Source organism: Entamoeba histolytica, genomic scaffold (genome assembly GCF_000208925.1).
Source record: "Entamoeba histolytica HM-1:IMSS scf_1104750516809 genomic scaffold, whole genome shotgun sequence".
Classification (NCBI taxonomy): Eukaryota; Evosea; order Mastigamoebida; family Endamoebidae; genus Entamoeba; species Entamoeba histolytica.
Window position 1 is genome coordinate 22,050 of NW_001914983.1, and position 12,521 is coordinate 34,570.

General features: G+C 25.8%; 8 protein-coding genes across 8 annotated transcripts in view; 4 read left to right on the top strand and 4 right to left on the bottom strand.

Moving 5' to 3' along the window:
• Positions 1-131: 131 nt before the first annotated feature.
• EHI_035160 (uncharacterized protein) lies at positions 132-1,892 on the top strand (the record flags this gene model as incomplete). Its single annotated transcript, XM_001913800.1, has 1 exon — positions 132-1,892. One exon carries the CDS (start codon positions 132-134, stop codon positions 1,890-1,892), a length of 1,761 nt encoding a protein of 586 aa, XP_001913835.1.
• Positions 1,893-2,230: 338 nt separating this feature from the next.
• EHI_035170 (U3 small nucleolar ribonucleoprotein subunit, putative) lies at positions 2,231-2,848 on the top strand (the record flags this gene model as incomplete). The annotated part of the gene is made up of 2 exons (XM_651130.1): positions 2,231-2,475; positions 2,533-2,848. 2 exons carry the CDS (start codon positions 2,231-2,233, stop codon positions 2,846-2,848), a joined length of 561 nt encoding a protein of 186 aa, XP_656222.1.
• Positions 2,849-2,892: 44 nt separating this feature from the next.
• EHI_035180 (ubiquitin carboxyl-terminal hydrolase family protein) lies at positions 2,893-5,313 on the bottom strand (the record flags this gene model as incomplete). Its single annotated transcript, XM_651131.1, has 1 exon — positions 2,893-5,313. One exon carries the CDS (start codon positions 5,311-5,313, stop codon positions 2,893-2,895), a length of 2,421 nt encoding a protein of 806 aa, XP_656223.1.
• A 102-nt stretch (positions 5,314-5,415) lies between these two features.
• EHI_035190 (uncharacterized protein) lies at positions 5,416-5,772 on the top strand (the record flags this gene model as incomplete). The annotated part of the gene is made up of 1 exon (XM_001913801.1): positions 5,416-5,772. The coding sequence occupies one exon, from the start codon at positions 5,416-5,418 to the stop codon at positions 5,770-5,772; it is 357 nt and encodes a 118-aa protein (XP_001913836.1).
• A 61-nt stretch (positions 5,773-5,833) lies between these two features.
• Positions 5,834-6,811, bottom strand: EHI_035200 (uncharacterized protein; the record flags this gene model as incomplete). The annotated part of the gene is made up of 1 exon (XM_651132.1): positions 5,834-6,811. The coding sequence occupies one exon, from the start codon at positions 6,809-6,811 to the stop codon at positions 5,834-5,836; it is 978 nt and encodes a 325-aa protein (XP_656224.1).
• A 122-nt stretch (positions 6,812-6,933) lies between these two features.
• Positions 6,934-7,833, top strand: EHI_035210 (ser/thr protein phosphatase family protein; the record flags this gene model as incomplete). Its single annotated transcript, XM_651133.2, has 1 exon — positions 6,934-7,833. The coding sequence occupies one exon, from the start codon at positions 6,934-6,936 to the stop codon at positions 7,831-7,833; it is 900 nt and encodes a 299-aa protein (XP_656225.2).
• Positions 7,834-10,127: 2,294 nt separating this feature from the next.
• Positions 10,128-10,619, bottom strand: EHI_035220 (uncharacterized protein; the record flags this gene model as incomplete). Its single annotated transcript, XM_651134.1, has 1 exon — positions 10,128-10,619. One exon carries the CDS (start codon positions 10,617-10,619, stop codon positions 10,128-10,130), a length of 492 nt encoding a protein of 163 aa, XP_656226.1.
• Positions 10,620-11,898: 1,279 nt separating this feature from the next.
• EHI_035230 (uncharacterized protein) overlaps positions 11,899-12,521 on the bottom strand; it is a gene marked incomplete at both ends in the record, with an annotated part of 1,247 nt that continues 624 nt past the window's right edge. Inside the window, one exon of the mRNA XM_651073.2 lies at positions 11,899-12,503. Coding sequence (XP_656165.2) covers positions 11,899-12,503 — 605 coding nt within the window. The remainder of the gene's footprint in view (positions 12,504-12,521) is intronic.

Sequence of the window (12,521 nt, forward strand, 5' to 3'; positions counted from 1 at the left end):
TTATTATTTTAAGTTCTTTTTTTTTTAGTTTCTTTTTTAGAAAACATCAAAATATAAATATAATTTATATAATAATAAATTAACTATAATTTATACAAAATCTTAAAAATCATTTTAAAGTTGATTTTACTATGAAAATCATTTCTTTTATACTTCTCTTCATCTCTTTGTGTTTTGCTGAAACATTAAAACAAAAAAAGAAATTAGAAATTACAAAACCTGAATTAGAACGATTTAAAAAATTAGTTTCAAAAAGAATAGATAAACAACTCTCAAAAAGTCCTACTGAATTAATTCATACACATCATTTAGAACATCTTAAACTTCACTTAACATTCTACAAGAAAGAATTAGAGAAATTAGTACATTCTAAAGATCAAATTGATAAGAAAAGAATCCCAAAATTATCAGGAAAAATTAGAAAGATTGAAATTGAATTAGCTAATGAACAAAAACGAATTAATTCAAATGCAAAGAAAATGGCAAAAGAAATAAGTAAAAGTATTAGTAAATATAGAAAAATGTATGTCGATGAAGCCCTTCAAAGAGCACAAGGAAATAAAGCTGCAACAAACATTAGAAAGGCAAAAGAAACTTTTCGTGAAGAAATTGACAAGATTAATCTTGATCTTGTCAAACAAAAAGCAGCACGTCATCCCCCAATCAATCACCATGTTACTAAGAAGAAATTAGAACAACTAAAGTTAAAAACAAAAATCTTAATGAATCGAACTATCCAAAAGATTGCGGAACAAAATGGATTGAAACAAGAAGTTAAAAAAGCAAATGTCAAAAAAACATTATTAAAGAAAGAATTATTTGAAGTAGAAAATGAACAAAGAAAGAAATTAATAGATTTAGTTGGAAGTTGGAGAGAAAAACTATTAGATGTTGAACTTCAAATAAAAAAACATCACGAACGATTAAGGTTTACTGGAATTTCTGCAGCAGAACAAAAACATATTCAAATACAATTAAAAGAATTGGAAGAAAGAAAAAAAATCATTAAAAAACATGTCAAAGAAGCAGAAAATAGTATTGTTATTGAGCTAAGAAAATTAATCAGAAAATCTATTGAAAGAATCACTGTTGTTGGTGAAACAATGGTTATTCTTTCAGAACGAAGTGCAATTCAAAGAAATAATGGCATGATGAATGGTGTTAGAATTCAAGCAAAGAGTATAACTGGCAATGATAACATGTGGAAAAAGGTTAATGGGAAAGAAATTATTGGACCAATGAATAGTAGTCAAGAACAAGAAAGTCGACTTGAAGAAAACAAGTTTAGACGAGTTGTTGTTGAAGAAAGTAAAGCCATTGAAGAAGAATTAAAACGACATCTCCAAAGAAGAGAATGGTTGAAAATTGCAGTTCAAAAAGGAAGAAATGTTGTTGGTGAATTAGACATTGCTAACAATGATGTTAGAATGTTGGAAATGGGAATAGAGGAGATTCGTAGATATGTTCAAGAGACATTAGTTCGAGCACACAGTGGTTGGGCAATTAAGATTGCAGAAGGAATTTTAAAACGAAAGAATGCATTTGAACGACTAAGAAAATATTGTGAAAAAATGGGTAAGAAAGGAGAACAATGGGAAGCTGAATTTCATTGGAAAGCTCAAGCAGAGATAGGTAAAGGGATTAATGGAATCAAACAATTAAATCTTGAGTTATTAAAATATGCATTAAAAGAATTAGATATTGCAGCAAAACAACTTGGAGAAGGTGTTCAAATGAATGATCCATTAATTGAAGATTTAAGAATTAATTACGATGAATGGAGAAGAGTTGTTAAACGAAGTATAGATAGATTATATCAAATAGAAAGGATTAATACTCATTTTGAAAAGAAAAAGGAAAAGGGAACTTATGTGAGAGATGTTTTGCTTTAACTAAAACAATAAGAAGCGCTGCATTTGAAACAAAGAAACAAAATATCATTTCTGATTTGCTCAAAAAGAAACGTGATGAATTTGAGACAATTGGAGCAACTGGTTTTTGTAATGAAGTCGCGATGAACTTAATGACATTGTATGACACTCAATCACTTGACTTTATCACACCAACAAACCATGAAATGTGTCAAAAAGTCAAAACGTGCTAATTTAAAGATTGCGGTGATTCTTGAATATCGCATCTATAACACAACTCATTAATAATAGAGAGAATAATCAACCGAACTATAAAAATACCATAACCCTGAAACAACATAAAAACATAAAAGAAATTAATGGTGAGAAAGCTTAAATATCATGAGTCAAAATTATTGAAAAAAGTTGATTTTGTTGATTGGCGTCGTGATAAAGGAATTAGAAAAGCAGGAATTATGGCTCGATTTCACATTCATGACGAAAGTGAATTTGAAGCTTATGAAAAAGCAGTATTAAATTTAAGAAAACTTAGTTTTTTGTTACAAAAATTACCTAAAGATGATGCATTTCGTATGGTATTAACAAAAAGAATTTGTGACAGGTTGTTTGTTTGATAATTCAAAATATCCTTCATAAGTACCACAGTAATAATTGATGTTAGATATGACTTAGGGGTTATTATATTACCCGAAAAGGGATTACATATGATTGATGTTATTCATGCCTCTGACTTTTGTAGAAGAAGATTAGCCATTGTTGTAAAGGCAAAAAAAATGGTGACTGATGTTACACAAGCAGAGACATTAATTCAACAAGGTCATATCAAAGTTGGACCAGATGTGATTAGAAATCCAGCATATATTGTTTCAAGAAAAAAAGAAGATTTTGTGACTTGGGATGATGAATCAAAGATGAGAAGAAAGATTAATGAGTTCAAGAGTCAAGAAGATGACTATGATCTTGGAGGAATAGACTAATTGATTGTTTGAAGTAAACTATTCCATTTAAGCACTCTAAAAAATCAATTAATGAACGTTTCAAAACATCCTTGAAGTATTGAATATTTTGAAAGAAGAGTCATATAATAGTCCATTACTTCTGTCCGACTATTCTCTGATTTGATTGAACATTGTGTTGTAACAATTAAATCTTTCAATATTGTTTGTTTTTCTGTGTCTTTTTCTGTGATTAATCGTTGTATGAGTGATTTAAGAAGAGGAAGAAGATTGAGAAAAGTTCCTGTGTTTTTAATGAGTTTTTTTAATGAGTCTTTGTATTTTTTAATATCATTTAACTGAGATGTAGTAGTAATTAATGAAAGTACATCTTGAATAAATGGAATATCGTTTTGAATAAGCCATTGTTGGAAATAGTTACAAAGAATTAAAAGTAACTGATATGACTCTTCTGAAAGAGAAGAAGAATGAACAAGTAAGTGAAGAATCGTCATTTCATAAGGAGTTGCCTCACCTAAACCAAACCATTCTTCACATTTTACAAACAATTTTGAAAGAAGGTTGTGTTGATGTGAAGTAGTATATTTTGGGATTAATTCAACAAGTTTAGTTGCAATCCAGGTATTATTTTCTGATGATTTGTCAAATAGTTCAATACATATTAAAGCATGTTTTAATGTTGTTGTACCAACAATACAGTCAGTAATGATTGTGGGTAGTTCATTTTGTTTTGAAACAAGTTCCTGTATTATGGAGATTGATTTATTTTCTATTGTGGTGATTAAAGAATGAATATCTTTAAAGAATGAATATTCTCCTTTATAGAGTATGAGAGTAAGTAAGTCAATGCATTCTTGACTCTTCCATTGTGAGGAAGAGTCAATTATTTGTTTTTCAGTCCATTCATAGAGTTGTTTATCATGAACAATAATATTCATAGAGTTACATTCGTTATTGTTTTGAACTTGTTCTTTGTTGGTATTTTGAATTTGATTAGGTTCTTTTGTTTTGTAAAATAGAATTGATGCTGATAATGAGTTGCTCACTGTTCCATATCCATCTTCAAGGATTCTTTTTTCATTATATTCCACAACAACTTTATCATTACATTTCCACCACTTCCCATTATTATCCTTAATGATTGATGTATAATGCCCCATTTCTGTTGTTCCAGAGTGCAAAACAATCCCATTTAATATCATTTCTTTATCATTCCATTTCATTTTAAGAGGAAAGTCAAATCGTTTATTAAATTTATAGATTCTTCCTCCTTCAATAGTTTTATTTCTATTAATTCCAATGATGAGACTCTCAGATAGTTCATAACTTATCTGTTTGATTTGTTTTGTTTTTTTGTTACAAAATAGACAATCAATATCATTCATTTCTTCTTCTTTAATTAAATTACTCAGTGCTTGGTCCAAAGATTCATTGTTCACAGAATCAACAGATATTGATGTATTTATTTCATTTCTTTCCCGAACTTTTTGACACTCTGTACATTTCAGTGTTGTTTTTGTAATAACTTTAAATTCATTGACACAACTGTTGATTAGTGCTTTGTTATCTTCATTAAGAATATCAAGTAAATTGGTCAAGAAGAGATATGCATCATCTTGAACACTAACATCAATTTTATTAGATGGTCCAAGAATGTTTTCAATAACATCTCTTGTCACAATCCAATTTTTGCTCTGTTCCATTCGTTCAAATAATGTTTTTAATATGAAACAAGAACCACTACAATTACTTTGAAGAATAGACTCTTTAAAAGATTCATTGTTATGAAGTTGTTGAATGACACTATTAATATAACAAGTAGCACCACAATTCTCCATCCCACAATATTTACGTAAGTTGTCAGGTTTTGCAAATAATGCTTCAATAAATTGTTGGTGATATTGAGTAATCAATTGATTTGTAATTTGATTCATTAACTCATCCTTATTTGGTAAATAAGATATAAGTTGATAAACAGTGTTTCTGAGTTCTCTGAATTGTAATGGATGAATTGAAATAAGTTGGTTGATGATGATATGAAGAGTTTGGTTGATCAAACTAATTACTTTTTTATCAACAACCACCGCCTGTATAAGAATTTTGTATAATTCATACAATAGATTGTCTTGGTCATCTAAGGTATCTTTAGGTTCATGTCTTTTAATTAGTTCAAGTGCTGTTGATACAATGCATGGAAGAATACAATCGGGTAATTCATCAAATGGAGCATATTGGATAATATATCTCACAAAATTAATTAAAGGGATTGGGGTTTTTTCGTTAAAGCGAATGTAATGAGGAATAGCCATATACCCCAACGTTGGCTGACTAAAGATAAAATTGACAATTTTCTCAAATAAGACTATTCCATTATTATTCATCAAGTGTTCGTCTAATTGGGTGATGAAGCTCTTTGCAGTTGGTATAGTTTCAATAGAAGAAGTTAAATCAGGACAAGGGGGATATGAAGGTTTCCAGCTAAGCATTATTAGATGAGTTGATAGTTTGGTAATAGTTTTCTATTAGGTTACAAAAAAACATAAAAGAAAAAATAAAAAAAATCAAAGAAACACTTGAAATTTCAAATTATGACAGACAAACAAATGGAATTGTATTATCAAACATTTCAAGAAGAATCAAAAAGCCGAATTGAATTTATTCAGAAAGAATGTGATAGAATGAAAAAAGAACTTAATTTAAAAGATGAAGAAATACAAGCATTGAAGAAGGAAAATGAGAAATTAAAACAGGAAAGTGAAAAAAGTCACAAACCAAAAGTTTGTGATTTAAAATTGACAGAAGAAGAATTTAAATATTTTAAAGAATGTATTATAAATGTTGGACTCACTTATGATGATATTAAGGATTTAGAAATACCATCAACATACAATTCTGAGAAATTAAAAATATTCTTAGAAATGATAAATAAGACAAATAAAAATTAAAACCTTATCTAATTTATTGTTGGAGATGAAATTATAATTTAAAAATTTGTTTCGATTTTGTTCAAATAAAAATAGTTAATATTGAACTTGTTTTAGAATGAATTTCAAAAGAACAATTTTCATATTGGTATAATTCAATATTATCACCAAGAAGTGTTGGATCTTCTGTTTTGAAATTCAATTCTTTCCATAATGATTCTGGTGTAACAATAACACCATTAGAGAATTTTACATTAAAGAAACATTTAGAATAATTACCAAAGAATGTATCACTTGGATTGTTTGAATGAACAACAAATTTTTTAATGCAATGAGTTGTTGAGTCGAAGAGAATATCAAATCCTCTTGAAAAATAGTTATAAAAATAATCTCCAGTTGTGTTGACTTTCTTTTCTCCTTGTGGAAAACCAAGGTCAGCAGTCACTTTTTCAACATGTTCCTTATGATATAATATTATATTTCCTACAATTAATGATTGTGCAAGAACATCAATATCAACTTGAAGAAAAGATAATCCATATTCATTTAATGGTTCTATCTTGTCATCTTTAATAATAATTTTTGTTAATCCTAATTTCTTTCTTTCATTTCCTTTCTCTGCAGTACCAGAAAACTGAAATACAATAGAACCATCATATAATTCTGTCATATTATTGATTGTTCGTTCTTTCAATTTATTAAATGCTGTAGACAATTTTCCAAAAGTGTCCTCTTCGTCTTGTGGAGATGCTGATGTATGGACAAGAAATTCATGAGCAGACCTTTTGAGTTGAACCTTCATATGCTCAATTTCAATGCAAATAAGAATTTGTTTTTTAGCATCAACATATAACGTTAATGAATGTGCCAAATTTTTAATAACAATCCTTCCTGTTGTTGGATATTCTTCATTATAACTAATATATGTTTGTGCAGAATTGGTTGCACTTGGTCCAATATCTAATGACTTTAAAATTTCAAACAATGGCATTCCAAGTTTAAATGGTCCAACACTAATTCCTTTAATAACGTTGAATGGTGATTGGAGTATTTCACTCATCTTTTCATTTTTAAGTTTTTAGATTTTCTCTTTTCTGATTGTGTTTGTCAAAAAAAAAACTGTTTATCTTTCAGTCATCCTTTTCTTTTATGATGAACTTCTATAATTTTTCAGCACTTCTAATGTTTATATCACTCTTCTCTCTCTTTATTTATTCACAACTAATTACATTCCCTCTCTTTCTATTCTTTGCCTTTATTCATTTTCATTCTATTCCATACCACAATGTAATTCCAGTGTCATTAACTCTTCCTATACAAAATCTCACTCACTCACATAGGGTAGTTATTCTTTCTGATCTTCATCTTCAACAAAATCAAACGACTTTTCATCCCAAATTAATTAAACAATCAATTGATATAATACTCCAGAGTAATCCTGAACTAGTAATTTTTCTTGGAGATTATATCCAACTTGCTCATGAAGATATTTTGCTTTTCATCAAATCATTTGAGTTTATTGCACACAAATTTAAAGGTATTGGAATTATCGGAAATCATGACATTAAACTTCGACCACCAAATGACATTATCAAAGCATTACAATCTATTGGTATTTCAATATTATTAAATGAGGAATATGTGTTTGACTGTTTCCATTTCTTTGGAATTGATTATTACACAAACAACTCCCATTTACTTCTACCACAAAATCAACAGATTGTTTTATTGTCACACACTCCATCAGTGTTAAACGACACAATCTTTTCAGAATCAAATGAAAATAATCAACAAAATATTCATATCAGTGCAATATTTTGTGGACATACTCATGGTGGGCAAGTCAATATTCCATTTATTGGTTCTCCGTTATTGCTTTTCAAGGCATGGATGTTGAGGTGGTGGAAAATTATGTATTTGCGATTATTGGATTTACAAAAATGGAAAGTTATTTATGGATTATATCATTTACAATACAACAAATCTTCAATTCCAGTTTATGTGACATCTGGAATAGGAAGTCATTATGGATTTAAAGTGAATTGTCCACCTGAGGTTGTTGTTGTTGATTTAATTCCATAGTAATATTTTTGAATGTTTTGTTTATTTAAAAACCATAAAATCAATAAAAATAGTATTATTTACAGTCTTCAGTTATTTTTGATTGGATATAATAATCAATTAGAAATTCAACTACTTCACAATATGATTTACATTGTGTATCTCTTCTAATCTTTTTCAATTCTTCTAATGATTCTAACGAAATCCTGATTTTAGGAAACTTCTTATCCATTATTTGTGATTTAACTAAATTCTTTTTCACATCTTTTGTCTTGGTTTTTTCATTGATTGGTTCTTGAATGAATATATTTCCATCAAATATAACAGAGACAGGTTCAAAGCATGTTAGGTTCATGTTTATAATAATAAGATTGTGGTTAGTCAAAAGTATCAAAACAAGTGGTTTTGAATAACCACACTCACCTCTTTTTCAATTCCATTCTTATAAATAGTTCATATCGTTGAGAGTTTAACTATTTTTTTCATATTTCCCCAAAAGTCTCGGGATAATTTGTATCCAAAAGGAAAAACGAAGGTGGTGTAGAGTATTAAATTTGCTTTATTCTTACTTTTTATTTTTTTAAAATAACCATAAGATATGTTATTATTAACAAAAATTGTTTCATAGAATATAATATTCATAACAAAAAAATAATAAGAATAATGAATGTCTTTCGTTATTACAAATAATAACCAATTATGCTTTATTGTAATTTCCATAGACAATCTTCTTTATTTATCTGTCATGTAATTAGAATTTAAATTGTATTTTTTTGTTGTTTTGTATTTCTCTTTCAAATTTGTTTGGTATGGCACTTTTTAATGATAGACAATATTCTATTCTCGAAATTGTTTATCGGTGGAAGCAAAGTAAGTTTAAAAAATAATAAATAGACCAAATCAGATACTATTAATGGTGTGTTTTTAATATACTTCTTGTGGTGTTTATCTAAATTGATATTTTTGTTATTGAACAATGGTTGTGAATTTTTTTATTAATTCCCTATTTTAATATGTGATAATACAATCAAAAGTTGAGTGAGTGGTGTATGTTTAATCCAAAAATAAGTTGAATTAAAACAATTCTATTCTTAATAGCATCAAATTTATTTATATATAATATCTAATTCATTCATATTTATGGGATATAATGAGGTTGTATTTTTATTTTAATGTTTTGAGTATTAAGAAATGAATAAATACCATTTAATTAGTAAAAACAACAAATTAATCAGAATTATAGTGACAATAAGTGTTGTAAGAAATAACTGGATAAATAAAAGCAAAAAAGAATCAGAAAAAGAAGAATGAATTATAAAAATAAAAGAAAGGAAAAGATTATAAAAAGGAAAATATGATATAATATGAATGAAAGAAGAAGAAAGAGGATATTAAATAAATAGAAAATATTTATTTTAAAATGAAATTAAAAAGATATAATATAATTCACATCAACTATAATGAAATGATAAATAATTATGAAAATAAATAATAACATTAAGAGAAATACATATCAACCAATCAATTATAATATATCAAATACACAAAGAAATAAAGAAATAATAAAATAAAGAATAGAAACCAACAAAATGAAAATGAATAATTTAAAGAATAAAATAACATTTCATCATAATATTTGAAAAATAAAGAAATAAAAAATAGAATAAAACGATGATAAATGAATAAAATGAAGAATAACATCAAAATGAAGAAAAAAGAAAGAATAATAAAATGTATAAATAATATAGAATGATACATTATTATATTTCTTACATTTTATAAATTAACAAATAAATATAAAATGATAGTATTCAAATGAAATACATTTAATTCAAACGATTTACACCACAATAACATTTACAAATATGAAATGAGAGAAATAAGAAAGAAGTAATAGAAATATATGATATAAAAAATAAATCAAAATATAATATAATGCATTTAATTCAATTGATATTCATTCAAAAAGAAATAATACAAATGAAAGAAATAATACAAAAAGAATAAATAATGAAGAGAAATAATAAATATAAACTATTCTTAAGTAATACAAATTAAGTAATATTTAATTCATAATTAAATAAATTTGAATTGAATAATGAATTAAAGTAATTGAGTCTGGTTTAGATCTTATTTTGACAAATCTACCCAATACATTACACTAAATTCTCTAACCCTTTTATTGTTTATTTAGAAATTTTGTTCATAAGAATATTATAAACTCCAATGACTTTAATTCAAAGTATTTGTATTCTTTATTTAACTAATAGACAAAAAACAAAGAAATATTAATATTGAAATTTAAAAGGATTAAATTAAAGCACACAAGTAACGAATACGATCCACCAAATAAAAGATATTAAAAATAATATTATAGAAATTGTCCCTATTACCCGTGTAAAAGGTTGACTTGATTTTCGAGAAATCACAAAAGAAGCAAGCCAGAAGAAAATGAAGCAAAATCCAAAAAGGAAAAATGTTAATGTAAATTGAAACCATTTACTTTGTTCAGAATCAGAAGATGAAGATGATATAACAGGAACTTCTTGTTCGTATTTTGGTTCGGATGAAGTAAATGTCTGATTATAAGATGGCAAGGATACTGGAGTTTGTTGATAGTATTGGGGTGATTGATAAGGGACATAATTTGATGGTTGAGTTGTTTCATTTGAATAGCCATACGATGGGTTTGGATTATTAATTATTCCACCTTCTTGTTGAACTTGTTCGTTTGTCTGAATATTTGAATAAGTAGGTTGAGAATTAATTGTGTCAGGAGGAGGGAGTGAGGTTTGGTATAAATTCATTAAATAAAGAAAAAGTTATCGGTTGTTTTTAAGTTCCAAACAACAAGAAAAATCTAAAAAAAGTTTAATAATAAATTATTGACAAAATAACATTCTTTTATTTAAACACTTTCTTAATAAAAAAAAATGATTCATGTTTTGTGTTTGATTTAATAAATTCATTATTATAAGTTAAAATTATATTAATGTTATTATAAAAATTTTAAAATTATGAATTTAAAGAAAATCTCTTCAAATAGAAAAAACACAACTAATTAATTATAATAAAATATAGTAATATAATAGTATATAATATTAAGTAATTTTAATTTGGTTATTTTTTTATTTGATATACCATTGAGGAAAATAATAAAATAAAATGTTTAGAACAAATAATATTACAAATTGTATTATTATCTAAACACCCTTAAAATCATAATTTAAGTAATAATTATAATGCTTTTGTTATTTTAATTTAAATTTATTTGTTCAATAATTTTATAATAACAAAATGAGGGTATTTATAACAATTTAAATTTAATTGTTAATGTACCTTTTTCTTTATTAATTCCGTCATAAATATTTATAACTTGAAATAATGAGTTTTAGAAATTAGGAAATATCTATTTTGTTTTAAATTATCATAAGAATTAATCATTTTAATAAGAAATTCTTTAATAATATCAAATAATACAACAAATATGAATTACTTTTTTTGATAAAATAAACCAAATAAATGTATATAATCAATAAATATATACCATAAAGTGATTATATAAATGATTTGAGACAAGAAAATTTAAGTAGTTTAATTTAACTCTCTATCACATTTTCTAAATACTTAAAAAATAAACTCATATCTGTTAGAAGAAGAACGAAAATTTTAATCAAAATATTTTGAATAAATTAGTATTTAAAATTAAATTATAAGTTAAAGAAATAGAAAACAAAGAAGTTTACTTTAATAATTACACATATTAAATATAAAAATTAAATAACTTAGTTTAATAATCATTGTAATATCTTTCTCAATACCTTCAAATAATTGAAGAAGAGATACTATTATATTTAGACATATAATAATACATTTAGTAATTTATCAACACAAGTATTTTTACCAAAACAAAGAATATTCATATTTCAAATATTACTAAAATATCAATTTAATAACTTTTCTGTAAAAAAAAAAGAAAAATATGTTTTTAAAGATTTTAGTAATTTTATTGACTGAAAAATCATTAATGACGAATAAATAAAAATTTAAATAACAAATTCAATTACAAGCACGATATATTTTCAATTAAAGAATAATTTCTTCATTACCAACGAAATTTGTTTGTAATTCTTCTTTTGAAATATTACTTTTTGAAACTGAATTTGATTGAAGGAAGTTGTTTGGTTCTTTTAAATTAGCAGAAACTAATGACCTTGAAGAAAGATCAAAAGACTTTCTTGAATGAGAATTTGAATCATTATCTTCAATAGGAATTTCAGAATTTACTAATTTGTATTCAACATTATTTAGAGAGTAAGTTCCAAAGTTCAAAGCATAAAATCCAATCAGAAGTATTTCTGAAGAAAGTGTAGTAGCTAATTTAAATGAGACAGGTGGAACAAGAGAAAAATAATAATAATTATATGTTGTGAATACAAGAATAATTCCAACAGGAATACTGAATAATAAATGAACAATAAATTGTTTGAAACTATGATTATTACGAAGAATACAATAACTATGATATCCACATAAGATAATATAAAGGACATTAGTAAATGATAATGCAGAAATCAAAACATATGCTTCAGTAGGTTGATCAAGTTTGGTACAATTTTTGATATTACCTGAACCGTTGTACGTTAATAAAGAAATCGTACAACAAAACTGACCAACTCCAACTCCTATTCCTAATAAAATAGAACCTT